We start from the raw sequence: 15,203 nt of genomic DNA, 5'->3' as shown, positions 1-15,203 counted from the left end.
TCCGACCGGTAATAGCAAGGGGGAAAAGAAGGAAAAATAATAATATAATAACAAAAATCACAAAGACGTTACAAAGCTGCTACGTAATCAACCGATACAGATAATGTAGTCCGACTTGTTGAGCAAGGTTGAAAAAAGATGGACAGGGTGATACAGGTTACGCAGATAGACAACTAAGTTTTCCTACGTTTTCATTTAGATCAGATGCGACGGCGTCGAACTTATAGATGAGGAATGATTCACGGGCTTATCTATCATAATTTGTGTGGAAACCAGATTCTAGTAATGTGACCTGTAGATATTCAAAAGAGTGGTCAGGGAGGTGCACGTGTCTTGAAATGGGCAAGTGGGGCAAGGTGTTAGCATGAGATTTATGGTTGTTAAAACGCAGTCTTAAAGGCCCTTCTGTTTGACCAATGTACTGTATTTCACATAGCGCACATTCTATCATGTATATCACGTTCTTAGAATCGCAGTCAAGATTGCCTTTGATATTTAAGGAAAAGTTGGAACCAGTACTGGTGACTTGTTGGCATGTGCGCATGTACGGGCATACTTTGCATCGCGGTTTTCAGCAAGGATGGCACCCGATCGTGTCAGGACTGTCTGCTTTCGGCGATGATGACGATGAGAGTATGTCTCGAATAGTTTTAGCTTTGCGATAGACTGCTTTAGGTGGTTCGGTGAAAATGGTTCTTAGGCCTTCACTTTCCATTAGAATATTGTGGTGCTTTCTCAACACATTTGAAACATGCGGAACTGACACAGAATGGGTAAGGACTAAGTTTGTCTGCGGTGACGGAGTCGAATCTTTAGCAGCGCACAACAGCGTTCTACGATTATGCATGTCGGCACGTTTTATTGCGTCATCAATTAATTGTGGCAGATATTTTTGTTTGACTCGAGTATCCTTTAGTGTTCTGCAATATTTTTGAAACTCTGATTGCTCTGAGCAGATTGCTCTGAGCAGATTCTTTTAAAGAGTAAGGCCTGACTGGAAGGGATGCTAGTTTTGCAATGTTTCACGTGGCTACTGTCGAAGTGCAAATACTGTTGCCGGTCTGTAGGCTTCTTGTATACAGCAGTGGATAGCTTATCATTTACAACTAAAATGCTTACATCAAGAAAAGTAAGCGTTGATGTGGAATAAATGTACGAAAATGATATTGATGAATGGGCATCATTAAAGTCAGATATGAAGGAAAGCAACTCCTGTTCAACATGCGGCCAAATAAGGAAAATGTCATCGATGTAACGTTTATAATAAGAATGTTTCAGCGCGCGGGTTTGAAAAAATTCACTTTCAAGCTGGCCCATGAATATATTGGCGTAGTTGGGTCTAATACGCGTACCCATTGACGTTCCGCTAACTTGGACATAGTGTTGCCCTTCAAATTGAAAGTTATTTAGCTCTAAATTGAGCCTGAGCAATACTGCTAATGTGTTGCTGTCGATAAATGTACCCGGTGATGCTGCTTCATAGGACCTGGCGACTGCCGCTATTCCGTCTACATGCAGAATGTTGGTGTATGAAGACACTACGTCTAGCGTGACCAAAAAAGAACCTTGAGGAATAATCAGAGCAATTATACTAGAAACAAAGTCGGCAGTGTCCCTTACGTAAGACGGAAGCGATGCTGGGATACTACTGATCAGAGAATCGACATAGCTGGACAATTTTTCTGTGACAGTACCTATACCAGAAATAATGGGACGGCCGGGGTAGTTTATCTTGTGTATTTTAGGCAAGAGGTAAAAACGACCGGGAACAGGACTAAAGGGAATAAGAGAATGAATCGCATTGTCAGGCACCTTTTTGTTTTCCAGAAGCTCTAGCAAAGTGCTCTGGACAAGAGATTTAAATTGTTTAGTGGGGTCGTCATCCAGGCGCTTGTAAAAACTCGTGTCTGTGAGCTGTCTTTGGGCCTCTGCTTCGTAATCAGACTTGTTCATTACGACAACAGCCCCACCTTTGTCCGTAGGCTTGATGACGATGTCGTTGCGACAGGACAAGGCATTTAGTGCTTTCATTTCACTGGTGGATAAGTTACGGCGAAACGGCGTTTGCTCTCAATACGACTGTAGTACGTCTCGTTGTACAGCTTTTATATACATATCTAAGCATCTGTCTCGTTGTGAGGGAGGTACCCAACGTTTTCCACAAGGTAATGCGCTTGTGGAACCATTTGTGTTTTGCCGGTCATGAAAAAACTCGCGCAGGCGTAAGTTGCAGGTAAAATTATCCAAGTCTTTCAGTAATTGAAATTCACTGTGTCGGCCTGTGGCAGGACAGAAATTGAGACCGCAGCACAGAACACTGCACTCCTTAGCAGTTAGTACAATGTGCGAAATATTTACTATATTGTCCTGCTTCTTGACGATATGTTTGTCAATGGAAGGTGACAAAGAAGTATCGGGGTAAGCTTGTACCGGATTCGTTTGCAAAGGGATGTAATTGCATGAATTATTCTAGCTAGGGCACCAAACACCGTCACGCGGCATTTTCTTGGCTTTCAATGCGTAAATTTCTCGATTGTGCGCGAGTCGTTTGACAAAGCACTGGTGACTGACCAAACAAGAAGTTGTGCTTCCCTTCAAAAGCCACCATCACCCCATGAGCGAGTGACGCAGTACTATCGCAACAAGGTTGGTTCGAAAAGTTGCCCGACAGACTCCGCTACAAGAGGTTCGTCATTTGGACCTTCGCATTCAGCAAAGGGCCCTCCAGATCCTTCAGCCAGTGGTCACCGCTACAAGCTTCGCAGCCATACCCAAGCCGTGCGACAGGGACCTGCCGATTGACTAAAGACGTTGTCACCCGGTAAAAAGACTTCTTGCCTTTGTTCAAAGGAATTTTTAAGGTTAGGGAAGGTTGTAGAAAAACGTGTTCGCAACGACCTACATGTAGATACATTGGACACCTACTTAACCGCGCCTGTTGCACCTAAGGGTCTACATATCATTGTGAAACCAGCCCTATCTAACATGTCTCAGCAAAATATAGATAGGTGGGACAACATATTAAGGAATGCTTCACTACAACTCACCCGAGTTACCCTTGACCATTATCGTTCTTCAAGCAAAAAAATCTTCCATCAGCAAAATCAAATGTCAGCAAATTCAAGCCTCTCATCTAATGAATCCGCCGCACTAGAGGCATTCGCATCTAAAAAGCATCGTGAAATTTACGCATTGAAAGCCAAGAAAATGTCGCGTGACGGTGTTTGGTGCCCTAGCCAGAACAATGCATGTAATTACGTACCTTTGCAAACGAATCTGGTACAAGCTTACCCCGATAGTTGTCACCTTCCATTGACAAACATATCGTCAAGGAGCAGAACAATATAGTAAACATTTCGGACATTGTACTAACTGCTGAGGAGTGCAGTGTTCTGTGCCGCAATCTCAATTTCTGTCCTGCCACAGGCGGACAGAGTGAATTTCAATTACTGAAAGACATGGATAATTTTGCCCGCAACTTACGCTTGCGCGAGTTTCTTCATGACCGGCAAAATACAAATGGTTCCACAAGCGCATTACCTTCTGGAAAACGTTGGGTACCTCCCTCACAAGGAGACAGATGCTCAGATATGTATATCAAAGCTGTACAACGAGACGTACTACAGTCGTATTGAAAGAAAACGCCGTTTTGCCGTAACCTATCCACCAGTGAAATGAAAGCACTGAATGCCTTGTCCTGTCGCAACGACATCGTCATCAAGCCTGCAGACAAAGGTGGGGTTGTTGTCGTAATGAACAAGTCTGATTACGAAGCAGAGGCCCTAGAGCTTCTGAAAAACAAAAAGGTGCCTGACAATGCGATTCATTCTCTTATTCCCTTTAGTCCTGTTCCCGGTCGTTTTTACCTCTTGCCTAAAATACACAAGATAAACTACCCCGGCCGTCCCATTATTTCTGGTATAGGTACTGTCACAGAAAAATTGTCCAGATATGTCGATTCTCTGATCAGTAGTATCCCAGCATCACTTCCGTCTTACGTAAGGGACACTACCGACTTTGTTTCTGGTATAATTGCTCAGATTATTCCTCAAGGTTCTTTTTTGGTCATGCTAGACGTAGTGTCTTCATACACCAACATTCCGCATGTAGACGAAATAGCGGCAGTCGCCAGGTCCTATGAAGCAGCATCACCGGGTAAATTTATCGACAGCAACACATTAGCAGTATTGCTCAGGCTCATTTTTTATGACTAACCTCATAGGCCCGTGAGGACCAGGCAGATATTGAGCTGGTAAGAACAGATACTACGCGTTTACGTACAGTGGTTAGCAATTTAGAGTACAAGGTACTCTACTATGGGAGAGCTTGTAGCCATCCCGTGATCCATATCACCCGAAACGGGGGAGGGGGGGGTTAGAAAATGGGGGTAACGATTTAGAGCACAGGGTACTCTACTATGGGAGAGCTTAATGCCGTCCCGTGTTGCTTATAGAAACATGATAATCATTGGTGGATTGTTACACTCGGCCACATGGACTCAGAAGCGATTTTAGAGCTAAATAACTTTCAATTTGAAGGGCAACACTATGTCCAAGTTAGCAGCACGTCAATGGGTACGCGTATTGGACCCAACTACACCAATATATTCATGGGCCAGCTTGAAAGTGAATATTTGCAAATCAGCACGCTGAAACCTGTTTATTATAATTGTTACATCGATGACATTTTTCTTATTTGGCCGCATGGTGAACAGGAGTTGCTTTCCTTCATATCTGACTTTAATGATGCCCATTCATCAATATCATTTTCTCACACCTATTCCACATCAACGCTTAGTTTTCTTGATGTAAGCATTTCGGTTGTAAATGGTAAGCTATACACTGCTCTATACAGGAAGCCTACAGACCGGCAACAGTATTTGCACTTTGACAGTAGCCCCGTGAAACATTGCAAAATTAGCATCCCTTACAGTCAGGCCTTACGCTTTAAAAAAATCTGCTCACAGCAATCAGAGTTTCAAAAAAATTGCAGAACACTAAAGGATGCTCTTGTCAAACAAAAATATCCGTCGCAATTAATTGATGACGCAATAAAACGTGCCGACATGCATAATCGTAGAACGCTGTTGTGCGCTGCTAAAAATTCAACTCCCTCACCGCAGACAAACTTATTCCTTACCCATTATGCGTCAGTTCCGCGTGTTTCGAATGTGCTGAGAAAGCACCACAATATTCTAATGCAAAGTGAACGCTTAAGAACCATTTTCACCGAACCACCTAAAGCAGTCTATCGCAAAGCTAAAACTATTTGAGACATACTCTCATCGTCATCATCGCCGAAAGCAGACAGTCCTGACACTATCGGGTACCATCCTTGCCGAAAACCACGATGCAAAGTATGCCCGTACATGCGCACATGCCAACAAGTCACCTGTACTGGTTCCAACTTTTCCTTAAAAATCAAAGGCAATCTTGACTGCGATTCTAAGAACAAGATATACATGATAGATTGTGCGCTATGTGAAATACAGTACATTGGTCAAACAGAAGGGCCTTTAAGACTGCGTTTTAACAACCATAAATCACATGCTAACACCTTGCCCCACTTGCCCATTTCAAGACATGTGCCCCTCCCTGACCACTCTTTTGAATATCTACAGGTCACATTACTAGAATCTGGTTTCCGCACAAATTATGATAGAGAAGCCCATGAATCATTCCTCATCTGTAAGTTCGACGCCGTCGCATCTGATTTAAATGAAAACGTAGGAAAACTTAGTTGCCTATCTGTGTAACCTGTATCACCCTGTCTATCTTTTTTCAACCTTGCTCAACAAGTCGCACTACATTGTCTGTATCGGTTGATTACGTAGCAGCTTTGTAACGTCTTTGTGATTTTTGTTATTATATTATTATTTTTTCTTCTTTTTTCCCTTGCTATTACCGGTCGGACTACTCTTCATGTTATGTGCTTTATCTTTCATGCGTTTTATCTTTTTTCTGTAAACAACGTGCTCGCCACGTGCTCGCGCATGGAAACTATATCTTTTTACTCATGTATCAGGTGCCCTTCAAATTGTGTGACTTGCATATATATATATATGCCCATATATCGCCTTTAATGCCGTTTTCATATTTGTATTTTATTGATATGCACATGTATATAAACAGCACTCGTGCCATAAACTGTATTCTGATGAAGGCCGGACCCGCGGCCGAAATCTCAATAAAATCACTTCGTACGTGCGTCTTCTTCCCTACGGATAATCTTACCCGGACCCAACATCACTTTTGTTTTTGTTATATATATATATGAAGAAACGTACTTGAAAACAGAAGAAACATAACTTAGCGGTTGTTTTGATTTCATTCCCAATGGTTTAGACCGGTGCACCGGTCTTCGTCAGGGTTTGCGAACAAGTGCGACGCTATGCGAACATGCCGCATCGACATGGTGGTGCAAGAAGAAAATGGGAGAGAGCCAAAATTCGTGGTGTTTTACAGTGGTGACATATGCTGTGCCGAACAGTTTCTTTTTCGTCTCATTTGCTGGAGCAAACCAAAAAGAACAAAAAAAGAAAGAAAAAGAAAAAGAAAAAAAAAGAAACTGGGGATACGAGGAGAAAGGAAGAGAGGGATGGGGCAGCTTCCGTGACGCATCTTTGAAGGTCACCGCGGGACATTGTGGGTGAGCCTGGATGGCAGGCAATTACCTGTAGCAAGACCAGGGACTCCGGCAGATTAAGTGCCTGATTGGGCCCCTTCTGTGGTCAGTCAGAAAAAGGAAGGGAGAACCACGTGTTTCGTTTTCACTGAAACTATATTGACACTTTCCATATGTGGGGGAGGGGGAGCCGATTTCGGGGCAAAGATGGTGAAAGCACAAAAGGCGGTTTGGAAAGTAAAGCCGACATCTAGAGCGGGAAGGCACACGTCAATATGACTACGTGCGTGTCTACAGCTCTTTTGTAACACTCCCTGAATGAAGCACCTGTGGTTGAAATATACTGGTGCTGGTTGGGCTCTCCCACTTACAGATAATAAGGCAAACATAAGTTAAACAGAATGGCAAAGAAAGTATAAAGGAAAGTGAATAGTGGAAATGAAACAAATAATAACAAACATAACAGAACGGGTGATATTGTGCGAGAGATATGTGCACAAATTCAGGAACTTGGGGAAATGCAGACAGACAAAAAGTAACACAAAAATGAAATGAATATGATAATAATATTAATAAAATAATAAAGAAATAAAAATCACACAACAAAGGTAAATATACGAATAGTACATGGAAAAAAATTTTTTTAGTTGGTCCATTCCCCCTGATAACTATTGGGCACCTCTGTTGAGCATATAGAGGATTAATAATAATTATACTATTTTTAAAAAACAGTTACAGTTAAAGAATTGAAAGTTTTTTTAAATTTAAAAGTTATAATAACATTTACAAAGATTAAAAAATTTCAAAATAAAATCTATGCCAGACTCGATTCCTGCCCCATCTCACCGCTGCACGACCTAAGGAACGATAGGTTGCTGATGCTTTCGTTGATACCGTGTGTTAGTGTTTGGAATTTGTGGATGAAGTATGACTCCCTTTGTTCCCGTTCACGAGTCCCGCGGAAGCCTGACTGGAGGAGGGTGACTCGTATTTTCTCGAATGAGTGCCCTAACAAGTTCAGATGCTTGGAGAAAGGCAAATTTGGCAGACTGCGTGCATGGGCTCTGTGGTTATTGAACCGTAATCTGAATGCCGTACCAGTCTGACCGATATACTGCTGGCCACAGGCATCGCAATGCAGCATATATATTACGTTGTGGCTTTCACAATTCAGCGTGGCCTTAATTTTGAATGTGAAGTCCGAGGACGAAGCCTCGGCAACAGTGGTTGTAGTCATGTGTTTGCAGACTTGGCAATGTTGTTTCCCGCATGGCTTACAACCCCATTCGCTGCTTTCAGACTCGGTCGTCTTAGCTCTAACTAGGATGTCTTTTATGTTCTTTCCGCAGCGGTAGACCACTCGCGGCGGCTCCGTGAAAATTGAGGATAGACGCTCACTATGCTGTATAATGTTAAAATGTTTTGAAAGGATATTGTTGAGGTGCGGTAGTGTGGACGAGTATGTGATGACAAGGTTAGTTTGGTTTTTTGAATGGCGTGGTTTCAAGCCCGACAAAATTTCATTCCTATCTAAACTACAGGCCCGGTTTATAGCGTCATCGATTATTTTCTCTGGGTACTCTTTTGCCACAAGGGCCGTTTTAAAATCCTTGGCATGACCTTCAAAATCTGACACGTCCGAACAGATTCGGCGGTAATGATGTGCTTGCGAGTATGGGATGGCTGTCTTGCAATGATTCGGATGGCTACTCTTAAAATGTAGGTACTCATGGTGATCCGTTGGTTTTTTGTATAGGTCTGTGCAAATTCGTTTCTCATTTATTTGAACAGTGACATCGAGAAAATTTATAGTTGACTTAAAGTAGGTGTATGTGAACGAGATTGATGAGTGAGTTGAATCAAAATCTTCTATGAATGACAGCAGACTTTCCTCTCTGTGGTGCCAAATAATGAATATATCGTCCAAGAATCTTTTCTAAACAAGAGGCTTCAGTGTTCTGCTTGCAAGAAGTGGTGCTTCGATAGCTGTCATAAAAATATTCACGTAATTAGGAGCCATCTTTGTACCCATAGCTGTGCCGTTTATCTGGAGGAAGTGCTTATTATTGCGGACAATGGGTGTGCACAGGATGTGAGGAACTTGAAAGAGCTTGTTGAGCGCATTCGCCAGATGCGACCAAACCTCGAACTGTGTATAAGCCTGCCGCTACCCAGAGCCCCAAACCGCCGACGCCAAGGTGCGAATAAGAGATTCGTGCATTGGTTTAACAGGGAGGCATCCCGCTTCGTAGGTCAAGTGCGCCGCTTGTGCTATCGAGGAGAACTTGGTCGTGGTGTTTTCTATCTGGACCACGCCTTTCACGAGATGCCGCCTTTGAGGGTCCTCGCCGCCGACAACCTTCATCCAAGCTTCGAGGGCGTAGTGATGCTGGCACTACACTTCAGAGAGCTACTCACCACCAGAACAAGCCGCTGGCACCCGCAAAACTAGCAGCCGGCCTGCTGCAAACTCGGTGTCCGCGAACTCTTTCTCGCAACAAAATTCCGTGCCCCCTGCTCTGAGGCCTGTCACTGGCCCAACTTCACCGACGATGGCCTACAACCTCCGCAGTTATAGCAAAGCCACACGACGATTTGCACGATCGAACGCTAACTGACTGCCGAAGAGTTCAGGTATGGTCCATTGCCCCAAACCGCGATCACGCTCTTTTCAACTGATTAGTAAGATAATTGAGAAATGTGTAAAATACGACCACCACTACTCAACACTGACGTCATACTGAACCTGTGATTCCGTACCGAAAGGCTTATCTCTCAAGCTTAATCCCGCAATGACAACATTAAATCCAGATGAACAAGCACAGTGGGAGAAAGCACTTCATGATGCATCGCTGCAGCTCAAGCAGATTATTATTCAGCACAGCAAACGAAAATCTCGTGAACTTAAAGAGAAAGAACTGTCACTTAGACGTCAGTTTGATCTCAGCCAGGAGGACATTAATGATCTCGAGAAATATGAAACTCAAAAAGCAGCAGTGACAAAAGAGCGGAAGCATCGCAAACTAAAGCGGGAAGGGGTAACTGAGACAATTACTACACATAAAGCTATACCGGCAACACCGATAAATATCTACCAGGATGAGGAAACGGTGCCTCCGAGTGTAATTAATCTTTCTTCAGCACAGCTATGTGCGACCGAAATCAGACTGCTTTCAAAGGGCCTAACATTCTGTCCGGCTAGTGGAAAAATTAGTGAATTCCAATTGCATCAGGATTTAGATAACTTTGCTTGAAATATGCGCCTACGGGAGTACTTCCATGACTATGAACCGAGCCAAACAGTATTCCCTGGTTCTTATAATCAATTTAGGTGCATTGGAAAGGTGTAGCTCTTCGGGATCTGTTAGTTGTGATCTTATAGGATCCGAGTAAAATGTGCTCACAATTCTTACTTCCGCGAAAAGTGATCGGTGTGCAAGGTTCCATTTCAAGTAAGACAATATCGAAAATTTGCAAGGGCTGCGGGTATCTAAAATCAAGATCGGCAATTACCTGGCGGGCACACGCCAGACGGATAATAAATGATTTCGTGGGTGACACAAAGATGCACGCGCTCAATCGTAACTACCGCAAACGCGCCGCGCATGCGATTTAATGGGCCGTCACGAAAACTGCCCCCCCGCCCTTATGGCACCGCAGCGGCGGTTCGGGAACTAGAGCTGTCACGCTGGTTTTGGAGCACGTGGGGGGCAGTACCCGTGCTCTGTTTCATCGAGCGGCCGTGCAAGTACAGACAGAATGCTGGAAATTTTTGTCTCATGAATAGGGTCTCTCGCAGACAGCGCTGCTGTCGTCGATTCGAGTTTTGTGGTTGGCTCGTTCGTCTGGCCTGTAGGGGGACGTGAAACTCGGGGGGTGTTTGACATAACTTCCCTTGCACCGTCACGGTGCCAGTGCACCTCAGCCGAAGATGCCATCAGAAATTCCTCAAAATAGCGACAAATACATTGCTCTTAAAACTTTAGGATACAAATAAAAATGTATGTTTCAGACTTACAGAACACACAGCGCACGACGATAGCATGATAAAGTCAAGGTGGTAGGAAACTGTGCCACAAGTGCCGCTATATTGACCCTTTTCTGATGCTGCCGTCTGTTTGCTTTTACTTGCTTAACGCATCTGCGCAGATGACGCCGAGCGGATGACATGACCATAGCATAGACAAGTCCATGGTGTAGTCAGCTGCCGTAGCATCACCTAGTTTTTTAGATGCGAAGCATCTCTTTGACTAGCCTGTGTAACACTGTCCCTTCGTACACCCCTACTGCGCATACCTGCGTCTCTCGTTTCATGCCGCATATTTGCCTCCCGTGCGAGTCCAGGAAGACACCCGCTAAACTGTCACACCCCTCCCCCTCTCTCGCCTTGCAAGGCCACCACAAGCAGGTCTGCTAGTAAAGAACCGACTGCTCGTGCTGCACAACTGTTCACTGGTCACTCAGTATATGTAGGTCTGAGTAATCTCAGCTCTATCATCGACGCCACCTATAGTAAAACTGTGTTAATTCAATGTCACTGGGACCGTGAAAGATCTTTGAACTAGGCAGGTGTTTGAATTAATGAAACACACCAAAATTGGATGCAAGAAACATTTAATTACTCAAAGTAGTCAGAGCTGGTTGTTGGCTAGTTTGTGGTTCCAAGAGTTGAGCTTTCCAGCCGTACACGGTCTCAAGTTTCAGCCATACACAGTGGGACTCATTGCTGTCAGCAAGTTAGGAGGAGGGAAGAGAAAGAAAAATGGAACGATCCATTGGTCAGCTGCAATATGCGCCTGTGGAAAAGATGTGCCTCACTGCAACACGATGTTGACACGCAGGTAGCATGTCACGTTCACGTCATAGCTTCAGCACATCATAATGCGGCCACTTGCCTATTCTTCATCGTAGAATATAGTGTGACCTAATTAGCGATGTGTTATAGCTTAAAAATTGAGTTCTCAAAACAGTTATTGCAGGCGAAAGCTCTACCAGCACTGCAAGTGTGGGAATTGCCGGAGCAACCGCCAAGAAGGGGTTCACATACATCACAAATTTCGTCCCCCCATCCTTAATTATTTTTTTTCTTTGAGAGCAAGAACGGGTGAATCGTGAGAAGCATGCAACTTGCTGCTCACCACTGTTATAATTATGCACGTTTTCTTTTCTGTAATTCAGCCAATCACAAGACCTTTTTTTTTCCCTGGCAGCAGCAAGGCTGGGCATTTCGCTTGGTACTCATTAGCCTCGCTACATTCCCTTGCCTCGGGGCGGCCATAGTTTTTGTGAAGTTGTGGCAATATCAAAAATTGAAATCCGGTCATGACACCCAAAATTTTTGAAGTAGCAGTGCTGGTGTTGACCGTTGCTTCCAGTTATCCATTCAAACTTACGTTGCAAAGTGTGGGACCGCATAAATTCTTTGAACTAGGCAGAATTCTGAAATAATCAAGCTTGAATTATAATGATATAATGAGGTTTTACTGTAGTTTTTATGGGGTAATTGGGAGACACGGCATACTGGAGGTGGGTGAGTCACTATAACACTTCTGCTGGAAGCATTTTCTACAGTATGTGTCCCACATGTGTGACTGTTGTATGGAGGAAACCTGATGATTTTTCATAGTGACAGCTCTTGGGAGGGAAATCAGGCTACATGTTCATGGATATTGCAATGAAAGTGCTCAGGGGCTTCATGCATGTCACCAAACTTGTTAGTGCTCTCCATGTATTTGTGACCATTGTCCCATGATAAGACCATAGCTTCTATGCAAGTCTTAGCTTGGTCAACCAAGTGTTCTCGATTGTGGCACCTAATCAAACCTCACATCTGAAACCAACACCCTCACTGCGCTGTATGAAGAAGCAGTGTTGCAAGCATGTGCCCTTGTCATGGCAACAGCTTCACTTTGCTCAAGTTCTTCAAGTACAATTTGTCTTATGGTAAACACACAAGATGGCAACATGTTATATGACAAAACAGTGGTGACCATTGTCAGTGTACTAAATCTAGGTGCAATGCAGCTAGCCTTGTGCATCTGAAGAGCATCTTTAAACTGGTCTTCTACTGTCTCCAAGATGGGCTTGCTTATCAAGAAGCTGTAGGCATCCACAGTGGTCAATTCAACAAGACTAACCTTGCTTTCTTCCACGAGAGGGTCTGCAGGTTTTTGCAGCTTACATTAATCCTTTTGCGATCTAAAAAAAAACTTGCTAAAATGATCCAAAAATTTTTTTCCAGTCACTTTGTAGAGCATTTTTTTCTGAATGAAATGGTGCCATTGTTTCAATGAAATCATATTTCTATTTGTTTTTTAATTGCGTAAAAAGATACTACATGCACGGAATCAGAGAGGGCAATGCAATTAAAGGCAAGACACAACACGAGGAATCAAATCTATTAAATAAACGTGCGCAAGTGCTGGCATCAAGCGTCGAAGAACACAATAACGATAGATATAGTCATCATTGGTTTCATGTGGGATCAATTTTTGGTGAAGACTAGTGTAGTCGTCGTTCATTTTGTTCACTTGCAATCGCATGACAGTTATACTACTTATATTTCACGAAAGGAATAATGGGATCCTGAATCGAAAATGAAGCTGCCCGATTGTAATTTTCCCTGCTTCAATAAGGATTATATGTGGCAATTCCAAAATGTTTTGGTGCAATATCCTGTCTATATAATAATGCCTGTTTGAAATTGAAGTTGTCTCTGGCTCCTAAACGACTATGCGAAACTATTACTTGACATCACTGAAAAGTCATAGTTAAAAAAGCTGTAAACAGTGCTTTAAAGGGGTACTGATGAAAAAACATTGGCCTCACAGTTTTTTTTGTGCGATGTATTGCGTGGGGCCTGTTAGACATAACACAGTGCATTGTCTGTTGTAGCACATGACAGATAATTAATTACAGGCTTCTCATTATCAACTAGTTTTGGTTTGAGAGAGCAAAAACAAGTCGCCGGGTGCAACTATCACCACCTAGCGTGTGCAGCTCTCGACCACATCAGCCCACAGAACTGTGACGCAGCTACGTACAATTCACATTAAGAACTCCTTTCAAATAAGAAATTGAACTGCAATATCACTAACAGAGAACTTTCAATATGTGTGCTACTGCCACACACTTGTAACCAGCCGCATAAACGTATAGACGGGTGGAACAAATGTAGCAAAATAAAAATGAGGGTTATGATGTCATTACAACTTGATTTATTGACTGCAGCGTGGTGATGTGAGGGAACGGAGTCACCATTGGGTCCCTTTGAATGGTGGCAATACCTTCAGAGTTCAGACTTGAAAATTGCTGTAAAATGGTTTTCTAGCTACATTTACTGTTAAAATTTTGCAGATTATATATGCATGTTCACAGGAACCGATCTCGGCAGCGAAATTTTGTGTTATTGCGTCTTTAACATGCTTTTGCTCCAAAATTATAGATTCATAATTAGCTCGAAAAGAAAACAATGACGGCAATTTCAGCGCTTGACCTGTGTATACTGTGGAACTACTGCGAGTGATCTGCTTGGTTCCGCTTTCAGGTACATCTGGGCTCCGTCACTTGCTGCCTTCACTCGCTCAACACAGTGTTCCAGTGCATTACGTTTTTATTGCATGCTTGGGACAGCTGAGTCCTTGATATGTCTACCGCATGCGTTGTCAGACAAGTCTGCACAAGTGGAAGCAACACTTATGACAGGTTTACGGTGCTGCAGTTAAGATGGTACCAGGTGAAGAACACATAGCACCAGGTGAAGTTGTTGCCATCATTATACTACCCTCCATTGAAAGCAGTGGTTTTTCAGTCAGCCAGCAAATTATGCTCCTCTTCAAGGCACTTACTGTATTATGACAATAATAATGGCATAATCCATCTTTCAATTGACTTGCATAGTTGTCTCTCACGCATATTGGCTTGCATGTGCCTTATTTATAGGAGTTATACCTGAGCACGTGCAAGTAAGTTCCAGATTTCTGGGATAGTATGTCTTTTCAGTGGTATTGTCTGGTTCTCTTGTGTCATTACGTCATCTCTCTTGATAGGTATTTTTTGTGCAACGTGCAACGCTATAATGTAACGTCACAGCTGTCCGTTTTGTAAATTTAATAACGGTCATCTCTGTCTTCCAGCAAAAGGTTCCTTCAGGCAGGTAAAAGAGGATTTGCAAGAGACCACACCCAAGCGCAAACGCACCTCTCGAATCGACGCTTCCAAATCTGGCAGCTCGCAGACTACCAAGTCAAGACGGAGGGGACGCCATCAGCGTCAAGACGCTTCTTCTGTATAGGCATCATAGATTACGAGTGTAGCACATATATATATATATATATATATATATATATATATATATATATATATATATATATATATATATGTATGTATGTATGTATGTATGTATTAAATTGAAACAATAAAGCTGCAACACTGTTTAGTGCTCACAACAATGCTCTCAAGCAACATTTGCAGAAAATTTGAAAGAGGTCAGAGTTTGAGAGTGCCAGTTATGCTTTTTCCAACTTTTTAACGTCGGCGCCGTGCATCGCGGTGACGCCGCGAAAGTCGCAACATGACCT

At 43.1% G+C, this 15,203-nt stretch overlaps 1 protein-coding gene across 2 annotated transcripts in view; it reads left to right on the top strand.

Moving 5' to 3' along the window:
* Positions 1 to 14,960, top strand: part of LOC119162298 (uncharacterized) — a 77,364-nt gene extending 62,404 nt beyond the window's left edge. For both annotated transcript variants that reach the window (XM_075881628.1, XM_075881629.1), the window contains one exon: positions 14,760 to 14,960. In XM_075881628.1, the coding sequence (XP_075737743.1) occupies positions 14,760 to 14,917 (158 nt within the window). In that variant the 3' untranslated portion in view covers positions 14,918 to 14,960. The remainder of the gene's footprint in view (positions 1 to 14,759) is intronic.
* The last annotated feature ends 243 nt before the right edge of the window (positions 14,961 to 15,203 follow it).

This window comes from Rhipicephalus microplus, chromosome X (assembly GCF_043290135.1).
Source record: "Rhipicephalus microplus isolate Deutch F79 chromosome X, USDA_Rmic, whole genome shotgun sequence".
Taxonomy (NCBI): Eukaryota; Metazoa; Arthropoda; class Arachnida; order Ixodida; family Ixodidae; genus Rhipicephalus; species Rhipicephalus microplus.
This window is presented reverse-complemented; position numbering and strand designations above follow the sequence as displayed.